This window comes from Notolepis coatsorum, assembly GCF_963971535.1.
Source record: "Notolepis coatsorum genome assembly, chromosome: 14".
Taxonomy (NCBI): domain Eukaryota; kingdom Metazoa; phylum Chordata; class Actinopteri; order Aulopiformes; family Paralepididae; genus Notolepis; species Notolepis coatsorum.
Genome location: NC_140178.1, coordinates 91,839,487 through 91,862,276, shown reverse-complemented (window position 1 = coordinate 91,862,276; position 22,790 = coordinate 91,839,487). Strand labels below are relative to the sequence as shown.

At 44.1% G+C, this 22,790-nt stretch overlaps 1 protein-coding gene across 2 annotated transcripts in view; it reads left to right on the top strand.

The window, feature by feature from the left end:
• The window catches only part of LOC311240997 (ral guanine nucleotide dissociation stimulator-like 1), a 47,336-nt gene extending 25,767 nt beyond the window's left edge, over nt 1-21,569 (top strand). Inside the window, exons 9-17 of one of the 2 annotated variants that reach the window (XM_084329640.1) lie at nt 1,511-1,582; nt 2,848-2,934; nt 3,765-3,797; nt 4,183-4,304; nt 7,596-7,685; nt 8,371-8,497; nt 16,512-16,841; nt 17,452-17,566; nt 18,027-21,569. In XM_084329640.1, the coding sequence (XP_084185766.1) occupies nt 1,511-1,582; nt 2,848-2,934; nt 3,765-3,797; nt 4,183-4,304; nt 7,596-7,685; nt 8,371-8,497; nt 16,512-16,841; nt 17,452-17,566; nt 18,027-18,166 (1,116 nt within the window). In that variant the 3' untranslated portion in view covers nt 18,167-21,569. The remainder of the gene's footprint in view (nt 1-1,510; nt 1,583-2,847; nt 2,935-3,764; nt 3,798-4,182; nt 4,305-7,595; nt 7,686-8,370; nt 8,498-16,511; nt 16,842-17,451; nt 17,567-18,026) is intronic. The other variant, XM_084329641.1, reaches the window with a different exon arrangement.
• Nucleotides 21,570-22,790: the final 1,221 nt, after the last annotated feature.

Here is a 22,790-nt window from a genome sequence, read left to right as displayed (position 1 = left end):
AAAGGAGAACACCACACAAGGGTTACAGGAGAACACCACACAAGGGTTACAGGAGAACACCACACAAGGGTTAAAGGAGAACACCGCACAAGGGTTAAAGGAGAACACCACACAAGGGTTAAAGGAGAACACCACACAAGGGTTACAGGAGAACACCACACAAGGGTTACAGGAGAACACCACACACGGGTTAAAGGAGAACACCACACAAGGGTTACAGGAGAACACCACACAAGGGTTACAGGAGAACACCACACAAGGGTTACAGGAGAACACCACACAAGGGTTAAAGGAGAACACCACACAAGGGTTACAGGAGAACACCACACACGGGTTAAAGGAGAACACCACACACGGGTTAAAGGAGAACACCACACAAGGGTTAAAGGAGAACACCGCACAAGGGTTAAAGGAGAACACCACACAAGGGTTAAAGGAGAACACCACACAGGGGTTAAAGGAGAACACCACACAAGGGTTACAGGAGAACACCACACAGGGGTTAAAGGAGAACACCATACAAGGGTTACAGGAGAACACCACACAGGGGTTAAAGGAGAACACCCCACAAGGGTTGAAGGAGAACACCACACAAGGGTTAAAGGAGAACACCGCACAAGGGTTAAAGGAGAACACCACACAAGGGTTACAGGAGAACACCACACAAGGGTTAAAGGAGAACACCGCACAAGGGTTAAAGGAGAACACCACACAAGGGTTAAAGGAGAACACCACACAAGGGTTACAGGAGAACACCACACAAGGGTTACAGGAGAACACCACACACGGGTTAAAGGAGAACACCACACAAGGGTTAAAGGAGAACACCACACAAGGGTTAAAGGAGAACACCGCACAAGGGTTAAAGGAGAACACCACACAAGGGTTAAAGGAGAACACCACACAAGGGTTAAAGGATGACCACTGCTCCTTTAGATCCTTGCTAGAATCAATGTGTCTAAACTTGTATATCCCTGCAGTACTTGCCTTTATTCGTGAGCTTTTGGGTCTATAAGACCTTCATCATAGCACACATCATGTATGTGTATGGCTGGATGATAATTCAAATATGAGAATTTATCGTCTTTCAATGGGATCACATATTGAGATATTAATTATAAGAAGCGCTTATTAACTCAAATTTCTCGCAACATTTGACCTGAAATATTTTAGGAAATTGCCGTTTTTGATTTCATGTCACTTTATGACCAGGCAGTTCAATGAGAACTGGATTATATAACCCGCGTTTTTCACATACGTGGTGCAGATATCGCCGCATATAACGCTATCGAGAACGGGTCCTTATGTTGATATTGTTTTATATTCCATATCGCCCAGCCTTATACACATGCATGCTCTGATGAAGGTCCTACAGGCTGAAAGCTCACGCATGAAGCAGGGGTTTCTCTACAGAAACCTCGGATGTATCGCCTCAACAATTGAACCTTGTGCTCTGCTCACGGCCTCCCAGCTGAATATAGCTCCCTATGCATCTGACCCGGTTTTACAGGAGGGAAGCCAAGCAGCCACGGATACCATGTCCCCAAAGATATCCAAGCGCTGCCCTATCCCGCGGCAGATGGTAAGCCTTACCCCCCGGGTGAGAGGGAGATATGACCCAGACTGCATAACTCTGCTGACGTCTAGTTTGGCCCAAGTGTTGCACACTGTAAAAACCCCTTCATACAGAATGGTACAAGTGTTGCACACTGTAAAGACCCCTTCATACAGAACGGTACAAGTGTTGCACACTGTAAAGACCCCTTCATACAGAACGGTACAAGTGTTGCACACTGTAAAGACCCCTTCATACAGAACGGTACGAGTGTTGCACACTGTAAAGACCCCTTCATACAGAACGGTACAAGTCTTGCACACTGTAAAAAACCCTTCATACAGAACGGTACGAGTGTTGCACACTGTAAAGACCCCTTCATACAGAACGGTACAAGTCTTGCACACTGTAAAAACCCCTTCATACAGAACGGTACAAGTGTTGCACACTGTTAAAAACCCCTTCATACAGAACGGTACAAGTGTTGCACACTGTAAAAACCCCTCCATACAGAAACCCCTTCACACAGGGGATCCATATCCTTTCAGAATATATATTATCATGAGCCAAAACGAGATTTGATCGACATTTTTGTGTAGCACCCCTTCCCGTAGACTGCTAATCTACTGCACATTGTTTTATTCAAATTCACTTTTTAGGGACTTGAGAGGGTTTGGGCTTCAAACGATTCGAGGAGGACCCATTTTTAAACCTTCCCAGGGCCCACATGTGGGTCCAGACCAACACTTTGGAAAACCCTGCAGTTAGGTTACTCTAGGTTAATGCATGGAAAGAGAGGAAGACTGATTCACTTCTCGTTCTCCGTTGCCATTGGGAGGGTCGGTGGGAGGAAAGCGTTCTCTGAAATATTTATGACTCATTTTTATATAACACTAGTTTTAGTTTAGCTTCTCAAGAGGCCACAGGCCAGAATACCAGCCCTGCCGTATTACACAACTCTGTAAGACTTGGGCCGACTCTGGTGTAGGAAAAGACACTCTTGCACTGGCAGGAGAGCACAAGCCTACAAGCCTATCTTTAGACCTCTCTCTCGCTCTCTCTCTCTCTCTCTCGTCTGAGATGGCTTCACATTACCAGGATGAAAGACCAGTAATAATAGACCAGAAGTTTTTTTCTTTCCAAGACTTCTTATGCCGTTTTCTTTTCCTAGGGCAGTAACCTGAAGCTTCATTACCACAGTCAGTAACTGTACGTCAGTCTGTATACTGTCTCTTAACAGACTCTGTACTGCAGCTGATTTACAGTACAGTATGCATTCTATCCGTCTACAGAGTACTTCAAGTGGAGTGATTCCTTATCTGGGTACCTATCTGACTGTCCTCACCATGCTGGACACGGCTCTGCCAGACTCCGTGGAGGTACGCCCCCCCCCCCCCCCCCCCCCCCCGCCACCTGTACGTCTGTGCACGTGCACCTGAGTTGAAAGTCCCATATGCTCTCTCTCACCTGCTGAATTGCAGTTATATCACGGTTAGTTCAGGTCGCGCTTTTACGATTTGACTGCGGAGATACGTCCCGGCGGGTGCCAATAATGACTCGTAACCCTAGCGAATCCCCATTCCCCCAGTGTCACTCTGCACATTGTACACACGGTTCTGTTGAAACGCCACGCCAGTATAAAGTACAGCGGTATAAAGTAACTTGTAACCTAGCAACACTTTTTTATCACTGCTACGTTCTCCCACCCGACACCAGCAGAACGGCACATCATACGTATAGGGAGGAGCTTAGGGGAAATCTGGAATCTGGGACGAGCTGAGGAGAGACTCTGTCCCACGTTGGTCTTTAATACAAGTTTACTGCCTTATGTCCCCGTGCTGCAGTGTTCTACGTGTTAGTAATGAATAAAATCGCTAACAAAACAGTTTTATAACAATAAAAATACATCCGAGATCACGCAGCACACCCACATACTGTATTACCGCCTAATCACAGCACATATTCACACTTTGAGTTGGCAGGCCCACTCATTTATCAAACAAAAGCATTGTTGAAAGCCAGAGCCATTCATTTCCCCTACAATATAATATACAAGTATGTGCTTTTTTTTTTAATTAATTATTGGATTAATTTAATTTGTATTATTTCCATTTCCCCCATCCTTACTCTTTGTTGTGCTCAAACATGGATTTTTATATGCAGCATCTGTACACGCATTCAATCCCAACTTGTTTCTCTCTCCTGACAGGGGGGACTCATAAACTTCGAGAAGAGGAGGAGGGTGAGTTTCTTTTGTCTTTTTATCCATTTCCTTTCCAGAATAAATAAAGACGTATTGACGGTACAAATGTGGCAGAGAAATAATCACGTTATCGCTCCCGTACACCCGAAGTGGCTGGGTGTGCAGGGCGTTGTTCAGTAAATGGAGTTGACACAAGTATGACGGTGTGCAGAAGGGAGACCTGTGTTCTGCCGCAGCCGGTTGGAATGCTTGTGTAAATCCACTCGAGAGACTTGTTTTGTTTCTTCACACCCTTGTGACTGTTTACCAAGCACTCCCACTGTGGTCACGGCTGCTTATGTGACTACACAGGTGACAGGATCCATGATGTCACTCTGTTTCTCTGCTTGATCTCTCTCTCTCTCTCTCTCTCCTCTCCGTACAGGAGTTTGAAATTCTGTCTCAAATCCGCCTGCTCCAAGTGTCGTGTTCTCAGTACAACCTGCCCCAGCACCCCAGGATAGCCGCCTGGCTGCGGGGCGAGAAGCTGCTCACGGACCAGGAGAGGTGAGGGGGAGGAAGAGTCCTTCAGTGTGGACTCAAAGGAACAGTTCACTTAGTTAGAAACTATTTCTATCCATCCTAAAAGTAGCGGCAACTACCAATATATATATATTTCTTCTCATTTAGATATTATACAATAAAGGACTCCCACACACTGTATTCTTCACTTGCAATTAAAACACATTTATTGATAACAACATGTCGTTACAATGACCTTCATCAGGTTACAGTATATTGTTGGAGAAAACCTAATGAGGGTCCTTGTACTGAAACATTGTTCCCAATAAATATGCTGTAATTGCAAAAGACGCGCGTGGGAGTCCTTTTATTCTACTATTGTCAGCCCATGGTCTTCCCCTATGACCCGGTCCACCTACAGTACATGCGGGCAAAGGTTCTGCTCTTTGAGATGTTGGATGTAGACATTGCTAGTGTTTGTTAGACATGCTAGTGGAAGTCAATGGAGGAGCTTCTTGAACAAAGAAAACCAGAACAAGTAGTTCTGAAAGTTCAGAACGAGTGCAATGAAGGTGCTCTTTGGTAGGAAGGTAAACGGACGAAAAAGAAAGGGGTTCATGGCACTCTTCTGTCAAAGTTTAGTATATTTAATTTCATTAGAACCCTTTATTTAAACTCAAAAGGCAACTGAGGTTTCCCCTCATTTACAGTCACGTCGAGTGAAAAAAATAAACAATAAGACAAAAGTAAGGATAACAAATCGGTTAAAACACGTACAACATGATTGACAAAGGTTGGTGGTCAAGGTTTTAAATTCTGCAACAGAGGGGAGAATCTCAAGCTTTAACTCATTCAGCGCCGGAGCTTAATCCGCGAGATGGCGCTAGTGCACCACCGCTGTAAGTCAATGGGAGGACTGCGAGATTTGCGAGTGCTTAAAATATATCTTAAATTATAGCTATGGGTCTAATAAACCCGTCGATTATCAGTGAGTTGCTTCCAGTCAACATATACAAAACGGATAGTTTTTTCATCTGTACATTTCCGTTTTATACCGTTTTAAATACGAGTATAGTTTGGGTGCTTCTGAGTAATTCCCGAGAAAGACGCGATAATAGCGTTTTAGTGGAATACACTAAACACGTTGTAATTCTTCGCCTGATTATCGAATCTTCCTGAAATCAATGCTAGATCATCATTATTATCCTTCCTCGTGCAAGCATGCAATGTGGTTTAGACCGGCGCCCCCCCCCCCCCCCCCCCCCTGCTGCCACCAACGACACACAACCACACATACACACACAGAGACAGCATCGATGGGGGTAGAAATAAATATCAACGATCAAATTTATATAGTGTTCTTACCTTGTATCTGATGTAATGCAAAAGAAATAATCCAATTATCTGATCGCCATTCCAAATACTGCTCGTGGAGGTCCGTACCACATTACCGACCGTTTCACAATGACGGGCGGGCGGGGTTACTGTTCCAATGCATCGTTGTATCTGCCTACCTCGCCTGAGCACCTAAACCCCGCCCGCACGGCTCGGATCGTCCCAGAAAAGAAACTACACCATTCCCAGTGGAGTGCAATACCCGTAGGTGGCGGTATTTTCCCTTTTGCGAGCTCAGACCCGTTCCAAACGATAACATCAGGCTGGATGGATGAAAATGAATGGATATCGCTAATAAAAGAAATAACGATTAAAACCCAACTATACTCGTGATTGACGCTCAAGCGATGGCGAGTTAACCCGACTATCATCAAGACTGGCGCTGAATGAGTTAAGGACTGTTGGAGTTCATTCCATGAGCTACTGTAGCTGCATCATAGCAAAATGCAGTAGACGATAGATGTGCATATTAAAAACCGAATGGGGCTACAGGTAGTGGCAAAAACAGCCTTCTTCCAAGAGCCATCTCAATAAAGTCTCAGAATCCTTTTGACAGAAGAGTGCCTTGGACCTTTTCTTTTTTGAAAGGGAAGACTTCCTGCCCAGCGTAGGTCAAACACAAGATGAGAGATAACAGAGGTCCAGACGTGGACCATCAAATCTGACATAGATCTCAAATAGATTAAATGTATTTGAAACTGGGACTGCGTGGACAAAAAAACCATGCATGCAGAATCTCTTCCACCCGGTACCGGTCCCGAAATGACATCTGGTCATAAATCAATATAGACTGTTGTATAAAAGTTGCGATTTTTATTTCAAACGTATTCAAGTATTAACATCATAAACATGTCACAACAGCATGTAGAATGTATATTATCATCAATACGTTAGTTTAGCAATAGGTTAAAAGTGTTATTGGATAGATTCAACTTTTCTATTTGGTCAAGTCTATTCCGAGAGGGCGACCATTTTGGAAATTTTTAACCATGGAAATTGTAGTCTTTTTGCGGCCATTTTGTAATAGACATCGCTAGCTGTCGATCAGCGTTGGAATTTTTCAAAACGGCACTTCCTGTAAATTTGTATGGGGTTCAAGGTTCAAATTCTGTATGGATTATTTCAATAACTGTTAATATTCGGGATAATTCTACCACAAAAGGTAAAGTTTTTGACAAATATTGAAATGCAGTTAGTTTCTCCTCACTATTGTTAGCATGTAGCAACAATTAGTTCTGAAATTAGTTTCAAAATGGTTGCACTGTGGTGAAAATTAAAAAGTACAGTAGCACGCCTGGTGATACTAAATCCAAATTGAACACGGGCATTTGAAAGATAATATATGTATATATATATAAATGTGCGAATTGGCTATAATAAGGTAATTTATAAGCCTCCTATTCTATATTCTATAATAATATTTCAAATTGCATTGGTCCGGATGGGAGAATTCAGTACTGCATCTACAGAACCTTCTGTTTAATCATCGTCCCTTTATTAATTTCCTAATTTTTTGTACACATGATCTCAAGAAGATACTGAATGATTTTAATGTTAGCATGGTGTTATTCACTGTCAAATAAAAAAAGAAAAATCATAATTCATATTCTCCTTTTTGTTTCATCACAATTTAAGCAAACCTAGTAATAGACACAATATTTCTGACACTGTGAATACATTCCCTGAGGTCCATAGATGTACCTAGATACCAAGAATATGCAAATGGACCTTGTAGAAGTGGAGCAATATTCCATTTACCTAGGTATATATTTTAGGCGGATTTTCAGAAAATATTCCACGGGTGGAACAGGTTATGTGGAATAAGCACGTGTTTCAGCGATGGGAGTCTACGGAGTCTATAGTTTCTGGACCGTGTCAAGTGAAGACTTTGTTGTTGTCGTTTTCGTATCCATGACATGGCGTGTCTTTGTGCCGACGCAGCTATGAACTGTCACGAGGACTGGAGCCTCCGGTGGACCTGTGCTCTCCACCGGCCTGGAGCCACCGCACACTCAGCAAGAAGCTCTCCAAGTGAGTACAGCGTTACACACAACACTAAGCTAGTTAGTAATCTACTGTACACACACACACACACACACACACACACACACACACACACACACACACACACACACACACACACACACACACACACACACACACACACACACACACACACACACACACAGGCCTGAAAACGACAAATACACCTTGGAAGTCACAGCTGTCGTGAGCAAACTGTACTGATTAGCAATTATTTAAATTTGACCATGACTTGTAATGACTGAGATACAGTATTTTGAGTATTATGTATTATACGATAATACATTAAATACATTAATAATAATGGGAATTATAATAATAATGATGAATAGAAAGCATAAAGGGATCATGAAAGTAATAAAAAAATTGCCTTGTATTCACACAGTAATCTAATTTGATTGATTGAAATTTTTATTAACAGATTGCAGAATGGGTACAATACAGTAAGGCTCAATACACACAATTGTTAAGGGGATGCAGACCAGAGAAAGACTTTCGTCTTGTTTACACCAGGGTCCCCCATTTTCAATTCATAATTAATTATAAGTAGGGTGCAACTAGCACCGTGCAATCCATTCTTTGTGGATCTAGCCCTATGTATAAAACCTCATTTATGATACAATTGATCTGGTTGTCGAGAGCTAACGGCTAATGTTAACGTTTCTGTCTTCAGCATTCTGTCGGTGAGTGTGGGATCTAAGAAGCTCGCCGACCAGATCAGCGTGTCCTCCTCTGGATCCAGTGGATCTGAGATGGAAGATCTATCCTCGTCAAACTCGGCCGCATCAATCAGACTGCAGGTAAAACAGCTCTTCTGTGACTGTGTGTGTGGTGTTCCAGTTTACTTTATTCAGATCTGTTCCTGGGTTCCACACATTTACATTTTACATTTACATTTAGTCATTTAGCTGACGCTTTTATCCAAAGCGACTTACAAGTTCTGTACGACAAGCCATCAGGAAGAGCACAACTCTATCAGCTGAGTAACAATGTTCATCAAAGTGTTGAGTGCTACAGTGTAGGTTAGTTTATTAGGACAAGTGCATGACAGTATGGTTAGTTAGGGTTAGATTTTTTTTTTTTTTTTTAATTCAGATAATGGTTGAAGAAGTGCGTCTTTAGTCGACGGCGAAAGATTGGACGTGTTTCGGCTGTCTTAACTGGGGTGGGTAGTTCATTCCACCATTGTGGGGCAAGGACTGAGAATAGGCGACTTCTCTTTGATGACCCTCCCGGAGCTTGGATAGGAGTAGGTCTGAGGCGGCCAGAAGATGCAGAGCGTAGGGGTCTTGAGGGTGTGTAGTTAGAGACCATTGACCGGAGGTAGGCGGGAGCAGTTCCCTTTGCCGCACGGTATGCTAGGTCGAGGGCCTTGAAGCGGATTCGTGCAGCAATGGGGAGCCAGTGCAGGTCCCTAAGAAGTGGGGTGACATGGGACGACTTCGGTAGGTTTGAGATCAGGCGGGCCGCTGCGTTCTGAATGAGTTGAAGAGGCTTAGTGGCAGTGGCCGGGAGGCCAGCGAGCAGTGCGTTGCAGTAGTCGAGGCGGGAGATGACTGTTGATTGGACGAGGAGTTGGGTGGCTTCTTTTGTCAGGAAGGGGCGTATCCTTCTGACGTTGCTCAGGAGGAATCGGCAGGTTCTGGTTGTCGCTGCGATGTGAGCAGAGAAGTTCAACTGGTCGTCGAGGACAACACCAAGGTTCTTGGCGGTCGGGGACGCGGTCACAGCTGCATTCTCGACTGTGATGGAAAGGTTGGTCAGGGGGGAGGATTTGGCCGGCAGGTGGAGCAATTCTGTTTTGCTTAGGTTCAGTTTGAGGTGGTTGGTCGTCATCCAGGCGGAGATGTCGGACAGACAGGCCGAGATCCGCTCAGAGACGTGGATATCTGAGGGAGGGAAGGAGAGGAAGAGTTGAGTATCGTCGGCATAACAGTGGTAGGAGAAGCCATGAGACGTGATAATGTTACCCAGTGATTTAGTGTAGAGGGAGAAGAGAAGGGGTCCTAAAACCGAGCCCTGGGGGACACCCGTCCGCAGGGGGCGGGTGGCCGACAGGGTCCCTCTCCATGACACTTGGTAGGAGCGGTCATTGAGGTATGATGACAACCATGTCAGCGCAGAGCCAGCCACTCCCATTCCTGCGAGGGCCGCGAGGAGGATCTGGTGGTTGACTGTGTCGAAGGCTGCAGATAGATCTAGGAGAATCAGGACAGAGGAGAGGCCTTTCGCTTTTGCTAAGTGAAGTGCCTCTGTGACCGCAATGAGGGCTGTCTCTGTGGAGTGACCAGTCCTGAAGCCTGACTGATTAGGGTCTAGGAGGTCATTCTGTAAGAGATAAGCAGTAAGTTGGTTGGATACAGCACGTTCAAGTGTTTTAGAAAGGAAGGAGAGAAGAGAGACAGGACGGTAGTTGCCTATGACGGTAGGGTTCAGGGATGGTTTTTTTATGAGGGGCGTGACTCTGGCTTGTTTTAGGGAGGTGGGGACCACCCCCGAGTTGAGTGAGGAGTTGATGGTTGCAGTTAGGAATGGGAGGATGTCTGGTGCTATGGACTGGAGGAGTGGGGAAGGTAGCCGGTCCAGCTGGCATGTAGTCGGACGGTTCGACGTTACCAGTGTCAGGGTCTCGGCTTCTGTAATGGGAGAGAAAGATGACAGAGTGAAGGATGAGGTTCTCGATTCAGCATTTGGAATGGGTGGGGGTTGGGAGAAGGAGCTGCGGATGTTCTCCACTTTTTCCTCAAAGAAGATCGCAAAGTCTTCGGCAGAGAAAGATGAGGGAGGGGGGGGTGGGGGGGGAGTGAGGAGGGAGGACATGGTAGCATGCAGTTTGCGAAGATTCTTGGCAGAGGCCTCGATCCATAACATTAAATATCACATTACATACTTGTAATAGACGAGGACACTACAAGATATGACGTAATGACAAAAGGAAGAAGGAATAGACAAAGGAAAGAAAAGATACATACTGTAATACTTTTCTAACTTGACAACATAAACATTCCAAATGGGCCGGAGTTTAACACATTGGGTGCCACGCCCCTTCCGGGAAGTGCATAGGCCTTGCCACCCATTAACCCCATGTAAGCGCTCACCTTGTTTGTAAAGCTAAACCTATATTTTATATTATAGCTATGGATCTAATAACGCTGTCGATTGTCAGTGGGTTTCTTCCGGTCAACGTGCAAAAAAACAGATAATTTTTTCATCTATACATTTCAGTTTTATACCGTGGTGAATATGAGTATACGACCAACTGGCCCCGCTATTCACTGACATATTTAACCTGTCCTTAGAACAGGCTGTCATCCCCACCTGTCTGAAGAAGTCCACCATTATCCCTGTACCCAAAGAAATCCAAGCCTGCTTGCCTCAATGACTACCGCCCTGTAGCTCTCACCTTCCTGACTGCACCTCCTCATCAATCACTCAACATAGGGGCCCCCCAGGGCTGTGTTCTGAGTCCCCACTCCCCTCCTCTACTCCCTGTACACACATGACTGTGTGGCACAGCGGAACAACAACACAATCATCAAATTTGCTGACGACACAGTAGTGGTGGGCCTGATCTTTGCAAACGACGAGAGGGCCTACCTGGAAGAGGTAAAGTTTCTAGCGGGATGGTGTCAAGAGAACAGCCTCTCCCTGAACGTCAGCAAAACAAAAGAGATGATTGTGGACTTTGGAGGTCGGGGGTCAGGGACTACAGCCCCCTCAGCATCGACGGGGCACCGGTTGAGAAAGTGAACAGTTTTAAGTACCTCGGAGTCCACATATCCGAGGACTTGACATGGACCACACACATTGACAGTGTTATCAAGAAGGCACGACAACGCCTCTACTTCCTTAGGCGCCTAAGGAAGTTCCAAGTGAGTCAGAAGATCCTCAAGAACTTCTACTCATGCACAATAGAGAGCATCCTGACTGGCAATATCACCTCCTGGTTTGGGAATAGCACTGCACAAGACCGTAGCAGACTACAGAGAATGGCCCGTTCAGCCGAACGCACAATTGGAGGGGGCTTCCCACTCTCCAAGACATTTACAACAAGCGCTGCATGGGTAAGGCTAAGAGCATAATCAAAGACCCCAGCCACCCAAACAACTGCCTCTTTGAACTGCTGCGGTCAGGCAAGCGATACTGGAGTCTCATGGCAAGCACAGAGAGACTCAGAAGGAGCTTCTATCCCCAGGCCATCAGGATGCTCAATGAACAAAAAAAAAACATCAAGTGCACACACAGCACACACATCCACACGCACACACTCACTTTAAATAAACAACACACTGTAGCACCCACTTTAGACACTAACACACTTTATATTTATTGGTAAGGAGATTTGCACATCAATCTCATGCACCTCATTGCACCTCACCACCACAAGGTGGCACCACAAGCTAAGCTATACCTCACAATTTCTATACTGTACTGTATCTGCATTGTATAGACTGTACATATACTGTATATATGTATATTTAACATTTTTGTTTTGTTTACACTTGTTTACGTACTTGACTTTCTATTTTATACTTATATTATACTTATTTTATACTATCTAGCACACTCTCAGGAGTAAAACAGAAAGAAGCATTTCATGCAAAAGTATTCTGTATTGCTGTATGACAACTAATAAAGAAACTTGAACTTGAGTATAGTTGTAGAGTGATCCTGTGTAATCCCAGGGAACTCCGTCAAACAGCCCTTTAGTGAAATCCACTTATCACGTTGCCATTTTTCGCCCGATTATCGAATCATCCTGAAATCAATGCTAGATTATCGGTATTATGTTTCCTCGTGCATGCACGAAAGGGGACGGGGGAAAACCGTCCCTCCCTGCGTCTATCGCAGCCAACGGCACGCACACACACACACAGGCTGAGATCGCGGCAACAAAATTATCGGATCAACGCAAGATTGGTAATATATAGTCCTTACCTTGGCTCTGATGTACTGCAAAAAGAAGAATCCAATTATCTGATCGCCATTCCAAATATTCATCGCGATCGTTTGTCCAGAGTGTCACCCAGTCCTACAGCACAGCAGGATGAATTATGAATCGAAATAGCGAATAAAAGAAAAACTGATCCAATAACGAGTTTACTCGTTGTTTGGCGTCCAACGCTTGGCAGGCTATAACAAGTTCATTCATTTTTGGCGCAGAAATGGTTAATCCCTGTTGCCTTGTTTGCTAAAACAATAACTGACGGGAAATAACCTGTTGCTCAGCGATGTTTTCATGGACTATTTCAGTGGAATTGTGCTGCGAGGGAACAGAGTGTTATCCTTGTCTCTTTGTCATCTTTGTTTTCTTGTAACTGCAGTCTTGTTCAAAGCTATGGTCATGCTGATGTTCATGTTTTTTTTACTGCGGTCAAGCCAGCCTGCAATTCGGATATCACAGTCAAGTGGTCCACCCGTTTATTTTCGTTTGCGCATACACTTGCCTTATTACGGTAAAAAGGTATTTAGTTCATGCTAACGTTACCTTAAGCCAGTTGCCCGTTGCCATCCTGTTTCCCCTTCACCCCTTTGTATCTCATACGATTTAGCAAGAGATGTTATGTTCAGTTACAAATTAATATTTCATATCGTATACACGACGAGTGACATGAAGCGCTACATTCAGAAAGGGAAAAAAAAGCCCTCGGAAACGTTCAGTATTCTGATATGGCATTTCAAAATAAAAGCCCTCGAAAATGTTATATAAATTTACCTCAAGTTTCAGATTATAATTTAAAGGAAAGCACCCAAAGTTCAAAACCAATTCCACTTCAGAGTTGTAAGGGAACATGTCAGAGTGTCACCCAGAAACTTTCAGTACATTCTGATATGGCATTTCAAAATAAAAGCCCTCAAAAATGTTATATAAATGTACCTCAACTTTCAGATTATAATTTAAAGGAAAGCACCCAAAGTTCAAGACCAATTCCACTTCAGAGTTCTAATGGAACACCTCAGAGTGTCACCCAGAAACTTTCAGTACATTCTGATGTGGCATTTCAAAATAAAAGCCCTCGAAAATGTTATATAAATTTACCTCAACTTTCAGGTTATAATTTAAAGGAAAGCACCCAAAGTTCAAGGCCAATTCCACTTCAGAGTTGTAATGGAACACCTCAGAGTGTCACCCAGAAACGTTCAGTACATTCTGATGTGGCATTTAAAAAAAAAGCCCTAGAAAATGTTATATAAATTTACCTCAACTTTCAGATTATAATTGAAAGGAAAGCACCCAAAGTTCAAGACCAATTCCACTTCAGAGTTGTAATGGAACACCTCAGAGTGTCACTCAGAAACGTTCAGTACATTCTGATGTGGCATTTCAAAATAAAAGCCCTCGAAAATGTTACTTTCAGATTATAATTTAAAGGAAAGCACCCAAAATTCAAGATTAATTCCACTTCAGAGTTGTAATGGAACACCTCAGAGTGTCACCCAGAAACGTTCAGTACATTCTGATGTGGCATTTCAAAATAAAAGCCCTCTAAAATGTTATATAAATGTACCTCAACTTTCAGATTATAATTTAAAGGAAAGCACCCAAAGTTCAAGGCCAATTCCACTTCAGAGTTGTAATGGAACACCTCAGAGTGTCACCCAGAAACGTTCAGTACATTCTGATGTGGCATTTCAAAATAAAAGCCCAAGGCCAAACGCATACATGTTCCCTCGGTTGCGCACAGAACAGATGATACAACTTGTCTCATCCTTCCACGCAGTCGGGAGATCAAGCAACCCCCCACCTACAGCCTACAGGGCTTGTATTTGGTTGTCGGTATCCTATTATTATGCAAAGTCTAGGTGATAAGTGCCGGCGGCCGGGGTATACGGGCCGACGAGTCATTTTTGTGTCGTCGCGCCGTATACCGCGGCCGGCACTTATCACCTAGACTTTGCATAATAATAGGATGCGTGTACTTCTGCCTCAGTGACGAAGCCCAAACGTTGTTTGACCGCGTATGCCCAGCACTGCACCCCTGTTTAAAAGTACTGCCAATGTAGCCTTCAGGTGATCGCCATGGATAGAATCAGACATGCTTTGTTTACGCTTCTAGGCTACTGGCGCATGCCTGTGATGTAAGCAGTACGCGCGACGAGAGCCTTGACAACCCTTTCGTCATCGTTTTATGTGCGGTTTGACAGTTTAGATGATGGCGCAAAGGTTTATCGTTTCTAGGAATTCCACCCAGGAAGGTGGTCTCACTTTTTTGCGGTTTCTCCCCGTAAAAACGCTGTTTCCGTATAAACGAAAGGCACATCCGAAAAAATATTTTTGCGGATTCACCTGCTAGCGTTTCCGTCTAAACAGGGCCTGAGTAGGATTTGCTTTTGTTTGCCTTCAAACATGGTCTACATCACTTCAGTCATACATTATTTTATTATTTATGCATCAGAGAATGGCTTCTTGTGTTTAGCCAACACCCATGCCACTGAGTGAGGACTTGGTTGCTTTTTCTCATTGTGACATAGCTTTAACAATAATTCTGCTTGCAGCTTGATATGATGATTTCATTCCATAAATTTTTGTGGTTCTTAGCACTGAATTTTGAGGAAAGGTTGCATCAAAATAACTTTTGTTTCGTAGTGGCGTTTCAAATATGCCACTCTTCACAAGAGCTACAATTTCTTGGCATAATTAGGCACATTGGTTTGGTGCTGGGAGGATGCATGCATATTTTTCAGTCCATTCACCTTTGAATTGCAGCGATTTTCACTGTCTACTTTTCTTTTACTGGCCATCTTTGAACAAGCCACATTTTTCTACTAGCTGCCTGCTGGCGAAACTAGGCTACTAGCTACATTTATCTCACGGAGATAAAACTGGGAACGAGGTTACTAGCTACAGTACCTGCAGATTAGACTACCTGTAGATGCACTGTCAACTCGCTCTGACTCGGACTCGTTGAAAGAGACGACAAGCATTCCGTGAAGACCCGCCCTACTCTGCCTCTGATTCACAGACTGTGGGTGGGGGGGAAAACGCAGACGGGACGCTGAATGTGATTGGACCAGAGCAGAGTACACAGACACAGGGAGTAATGCAACCGGACAGGCAGAGCACTGCTTGCAGAGGAGAGATAGCGGAGAATTTCGAGGATGCCTGCCATACGCACTGGATATATTTTCCTTCCACTTGGTATCACTCCGGAATCACGCTTCAATCAAGTCACTAACGTAACGTTGCTGTCATGAGCCTGCGCTATGGTAGCCTACAAGTGATAAAATAAATAAAACATCCAACTCGCACAACGACGCGGCAAAAAGTTGCGCGCGGGCCGCACTAACACTAAACTTTGATGTCAAGTAGGGGGCCGCAAAATATCATCCAGCGGGCCGCAATTGGCCCGCGGGCCGCGAGATTGAGACCCCTGCGCTAAAGGAATACATTTGCCTCGGATCTTGGCCATAGCTGTTTCCTAGCAACGCGGAAAACTAAAACGGGACATTTACGTAACCTCCCATAGATGGATGTGTCGAAACCGCTCGGTGCCCTTGAGGAGATGTCCTTGTGGACCAGCAGGAGTGCTGTTTGTTCAGTAGTGCATGAATCTCACTGCTGCAGTGCGGCTCAATAGCTGTTCCTGCAGAGAGGAAGTCGATAACTCTGACAAATGGAGTACGAAGTGACTGACTGTTTCCAATGATGTTCATGCAGTTTCTCTCTCTCTCTGTTTCTCTCTCTCTCTGTTTCTCTCTCTCGGTTTCTCTCTCTGTTTCTCTCTCTCTGTTTCTCTCTCTCTGTTTCTCTCTCTCTGTTTCTCTCTCTCTCTCTCTCTCTCTCTCTCTCTCTCTCTCTCTCTCTCTCTGCAGATTTTATCCAGTTCTTGCTACAATGTATCCGAGGCTTCCTCTTCCTCTTGCTCCTCGGCCTCCCCTTCCTCTTGCTCCTCCTCCTCCTCCTCTTCCTCCTCTCCGGACTCTCCGACTCCCGCCGGCTCCTTCTGCTCCAGCTCTCAGCCGGACCTCTCCAGCCCGCCCCCCCGGCCCCCTCCTCCTAAACCCACGCTGGCCTCCCAGCACAAGCGCTCTGTGTCCATGACGTCCCTCCCCGTGTACAACAGACAGGCGGCCGACACCTGCATCATCAGGGTCAGCGTCGACCTGGGCTGCCACAACGGCAACATGTACAAGAGCATCCTGGTGGGTTGTGACGACGCCGCACACACACACACACACACACACACACACACACACACACACACACACACACACACACACAGTTGGGTGTTGATGCAGTGGCACTATGAAGAATGCGGTGTGTGTGAGATTATGTGCAAAATAAATCTGCATTGTTTTTTTTGTGAAGTGCCCCTTTAAGTTGATAGAGAATGACGATTAATAAATTGTAAGATCTTAAAGATAAAGAACTACATTTCCCAGAGAGCTAAAGCATGGTTCTCGTCACTCGTGGACCACGCCCTGTCTCTCTCTCTCTCTCTCTCTCTCTCTCTCTCTCTCTCTCTCTCTCTCTCTCTCTCTCTCTCTCTCTCTCTCTCTCTCTCTCTCTCTCTCTGTGTGCAGTTTGGATGTTCTCCCCTTGTTCCTCCCACACCATAAAAGACACGCAGGCCAGGTTCATACTCCTGTCATTGCCCTTGAGCAAGGCACTGGTATTAGAACATGGGTTGTGGTCCCCAGGCGACTGGGATGGGTTAAATGCAGAGCGCAGATTCCAATTCTGGTATTATGCAAAAGAAATGTACTTGGTAATAAATAAATAAATGATAATTGTGTTTTGTTGACCTCCTAGTTGACCAGCCAGGATAAGACGGGCCAGGTGATAAAGAGAGCGCTGGAGAAACACCACCTGGAGGACATGAGCTGGCTGGACTTTAGCCTCACACAGGTCATCTCCCCGGGGAGAGGTCAGCAGCCTGGAACACTCACACACAGCACTGATTGATTTCTGAGTACATTTTCAATATTTAATGAATAAATAAATAAATACTGACAATACATATATATAAATATATATATATATAAAGCTCTTGTTTTGTGTAAGGTATTTCCTCATAACATAATTGTAAATGAAATGAAAAAACATGTTTATGAATTAGAAGGATTTTGCACTATAGTAATATTAAAGATGCACTTTCAAATGGTGAGATAAACGTAAAGATGTTCTACCCCGTTTGTCTGGACCTTGTTCTTATCTATGTATCACTACGTGCCCAAAGAAATCCACAAAGATCAAGTAACAAATCAAACCTTGGAAGCTTGTGGTGCCCTAAACGCTGTTTCCGTGGGTTGTTGTGTTTGACAGAGTGTGTTTCCATGGGTCGTTGACGTTGTGTTTGACACCGAGTGTGTTTCTTGTCTCCCCAGAGCTGCTCATACCAGACAAGGCCAACGTCTTCTACGCCATGTCCACCACGGCCAACTTTGACTTTGTCCTGCGCAAGTTTGCAAAAGGCCAGAAGAAGCCACTGATGGCCACGTCCAGCCTGGGCCGCTACACCAAATAGCGCCTCTGGTGGCGGCACTGCAGGAAGAAGAGGCATAATAGAAAAGGGTCGACTAATCTCAAGGGATTTTACTGCCATTCTGCATTTTTTTCTTTTTACTCTTTTATTAAAGAAAAAAAAAGGGAGAGAGACATTTTCTAGCTACAACATTTTATTGTAACTCAAACAAATGTTCAAAAGAACACAGAAGAAGAACATACAAAGTGTACGGTAAAGATGGCCGATCTTTTCCCTGTTTCCAAACAAAACGTGAAGAAACGATGTTCGCTGACGAGATGATGCACTTTATGAAGAAGACACAGCGGGGACGGTTAAATCCCATCGCCCGGAAGGACATTATACATTATTTTCAATGTGTAGGTAGTAGGATTATAAACTGCTTTTTAATGTGAAAATGATGACGAGTTATGGCTGTGCAGCTTAGCCAAAGACCATAAGTGATGACTCTCGTCCAATGTCCTTCCGGGCTGGTGGATCTAGACGTCACTAGACGAGCGTGAGGCCGTTCTTCTAACACTTTGAACAGAAACACCTTTTTATCTCCGGGCGGAAGGAGCACACCTCTGAATCCCACCTCTGACTCCAAAGAGGTGGCAATTATCTGCAGGGTGTTTTCCTCTTTGGAAATGGCCACATGACGGAACCAACAACCGGCACACAGACTCGCACTCAACATTCGTACTTACACACACCCCTCGACCACTGTGCTGTCTTGCCCCACACCGTAGGCCATCATCATCATCATCATCGCCCCGGATTGCAGCACGTGCCTGAAGCGGCAGTGACCTATTTATACGTGGTGCTGAAGGAATGACTGCCGGGATCCCAGGGGCCCGGAGCGCAGTGTAATAATAACCTGTGACTTCAGAAGGGAACGGGGGTCAGATACCGGATGAAGGACGTGCTATAGTGTCCCAATGTGGACCCTGCGAGGCCCCCAGACGGGCTGCCCTCTGCACTGCCTGCCTGCCTGAGCGGTGACTGGCGAATCCAGTCCACCGGCGTCATCATGCGAGAAGTGGGCAGGAATGTTCTCACCTGGATCACAATGTTCCCCGGGGTGTCGGCGTCTCATCACCCGGCAGCGCCGCCGCGATACCAATCATGTGCGGGAGAGAGAGAGAGAGAGAGAGAGAGAGAGAGAGCGAGCGAGGGTGGAGGAATGGCTGCCCCAACTGGCTGGGTGGCATTCCACCCAAAGTCATGGTAACCCACGGGTGCTAAAGCGACAGGTGACTTTGTAATGGACAGTTCTTTTTAAAAGGACGTGGTACGGGAAGGCCGTGACGACACAAGAGAGACTATGTAGAGTTAGGATGATGATGGTGTGCGTGCGCGCTGTGCAGGCTGACTAGAATCTCAGTGTTAGCGGTAGCATAAGTGAATGGCTTTTAGTTTTTAAAATGTTTTTGTATTTATTTCTACTGTGGTTGTTCTTAATTGTGTTTATGGTTAATTGTGCACCTTCTATGGATTAATATGATCTGTTCGTTCACACTAGGTTGCTTTTTTTCGTTGTCACTTTGTCACTTGATTAGTAAAAGAGAATCTATTTTATAAATAACTTTTTTTCTTTCATAAAGGATCTATGATAAATGTAGCTGTATTTATTGTTTTTAAGGATGATTTCAGGGCTGATGTAGTATGCTGAGAAGGTTTAATGCTTGTCTCTGGATTTAACCAAATTGGTGATTTAATATTCCAAGAAACAACGCATTAGGGGTGGGCACGGTTATTCAAAATGACGTAGGTGTTCGACTACGGCTGGTGTTTTTTTTGTCAACTGCACTGATTCACTTTTTTTTTTTTTTCTTTTTTTATGTTCAATAAATTGAACAAATTGGATGCATTTTCTGTATTTATTTGACTAATTAATGGAAAAAACATAAAAAAAATCCTATCTCAAGCCCCGCCCTCCCAAGAGGTGGATCAAGAAAAGAGGGCAGGACTTGAGATAGGTGACGTCACTTATGAATATTTGTTCAGGGAAGGTGAGGATCATTATAGAACTTTAGAATATTCAAATGCTTTCAAACGCCCATCCCTGAAACACAGGAAATAAAGTCCAATTAGGTCAGACACTGTACACCTGGCTGTAACAATAGCTCCACTTCAACTAGAATTTGAGTTCAGGCTCTAGTTTTCCATCAGCTATAAACGGAGACTGTGGTGTCCCAATTCAATAGTGCACTTCTACTCCTAAGTCATTAACCCTTCCAGGAAGTTCCTTTTTATTTATTTATTTATTCTTCTCTCAGAATTCTATCGTAGGAACACCGTAGCTTTCGTTGGTCGGCAGCCATTGTGTCATCTTCATTAGAATGTTAGACTTCTCAAATTTCATATCGCACATGTGAGATGATACACCTGAAAGGATTAAGTGAACAGTGAAATCGTGGACCTGTATACTGTAACCTACTGTATTATGTTATTATTTTAAGATGAATATGAACAGAAAATAGGCCGGGAATTGGTGCAATCTGTCATAGAGTGGTGCTTGTGAGAGCTTATATTTGATCATTTCATGAATTTCATCAAGCAGTGTTGACCCTTAAACGCGCACTATGTTGTTTTGGTCAGTGAAGTGAAAATGTTCATTTTCATTACTGAATTAACTAACTGTCCACAGAAGATACATGGGTCCCTGGAAGAGTCTGAAGCTATGGACGCTACCTGGAACTGTCTGAAGCTATGAACGCTACCTGGAACTGTCTGAAGCTATGGACGCTACCTGGAACTGTCTGAAGCTATGGAAGCTACCTGGAACTGTCTGAATCTATGGACGCTACCTGGAACTGTCTGAAGCTATGAACGCTACCTGGAACTGTCTGAAGCTATGAACGCTACCTGGAACTGTCTGAAGCTATGAACGCTACCTGGAAGAGTCTGAAGCTATGAACGCTACCTGGAAGAGTCTGAAGCTATGAACGCTACCTGGAACTGTCTGAAGCTATGAAGGCTACAAGAGTCTGAAGCTATGGAAGCTACCTGGAACTGTCTGAAGCTATGAACGCTACCTGGAAGAGTCTGAAGCTATGAAAGCTACCTGCAAAGTTGCTGATTCACTGTTGCTGTTTACAAAGGCAGGGCCTGCAAACATAGCCTAGGCTTACATTTGTTTTTATGAAGGCATACGATACAATAATCTTAATTACATCTATAGTAAATATGTTTTGTAAAGTAATTGCAGGCTCTGCAATTGTAAACAAATGTCTCCCCAAACTAGTGCACTTTTAAGTAGTTTTCTGCCCTTGTTTCACCATTTACTATACTGCCTCTAACAATCTTGTTCTTTAGGTTAGTGAAAGCCTTTGGCTGTTACTCGCTGCCATGGTGATGGATGAAGACATGGTTGAAAAACAAAAAGCAAATGGTTAATTGTTAGCTTTGGAAATGTATAGAAAATAAATCCAGTTTTTGAGATGCTTTAAAACTATAATAAATAATGTTTCAAGCCTTTTCCTTTTTGACTCTTTATAACGTGTCTCAGAGGGACACTGCTGTTTTATTATATGACCTACAGTAGGCTCTTTTAGTTTAAATGTTTATTTGTCCTTTATTTTACCTCGGGAGTCAATCGAGGGTACATGATTACAGGACATTCGATCGTTTAAAGTAAACGGAAAACTGTTACAAATTGACAATGGTGTTTGTAAGAACCTAAAGCGTCCTAGAGAGACCAGAGAACAGTCACTGGAGAGCATCACACGCAGACCAGTATTATATTGTAACATCGATGACATATAAGGTGGTAATTTACCAAGTAGGGCTTTTCTAAATATACAGATATTATAACTACAGTAGACTATCTCACACACAGACTCTGCTATTTTAACCACAGTAAACTATTATTACCTGTAGAGACTATCTCATGCAGACTGTCTGCTATTTTAACCTACAGTAGACTATCACACACACATACTGGTCACTAGTATAACTTACAGTAGACTATCACACACAGACGGGTCACTATTGTAACCTACAGTAGGCTATCAGACATAAACTGGTCACTATTATAACCTACAGTAGGCTATCACACACAGACAGGTCACTATTGTAACCTACAGTTACAATATAATTATAACTATCACACCTTTGTGTTTGTGTGTTCCTACTTGGAACAAGGATTTTGGTTCAGTTTGTCCTTTTCTCCAAATGTCATATTACCTGTAGTATAGGTATGTTAATGACCGTATCCTATACTGTAGGTAAGGTCTTCATTTTACCAGTAGTATAGGTATGTAATGACTATATACTGTAGGTAAGGTCTTCATTTGACCAGTAGTATGGGTATGTAATGACCATATGTAACGCATGGTACCGCAAAGCGCAGTCACAAAGGACTTCAGATGGTGTGAAGTGGCTGGGGTGAGTAGCGGTGCTATGGGTTAAACTCACTCTCATCCTCAAAAGACACATAGACACGTTACAAAGCAGTGAGTTCACCTCTTGGTATAGAGGTCTGTGCTGTTGCCTGCGGCGTCGGAGACCCGGGTTTGAAACTCCCTCGGGGCATCGCAGTTTGAGTTGACGATGTCACAACCGTTATACTGTAGGTAAGGTCTTCATGCTACCCGTAGTACAGGTATGTAATGACTATATACTGTAGGTAAGTTCTTCATCT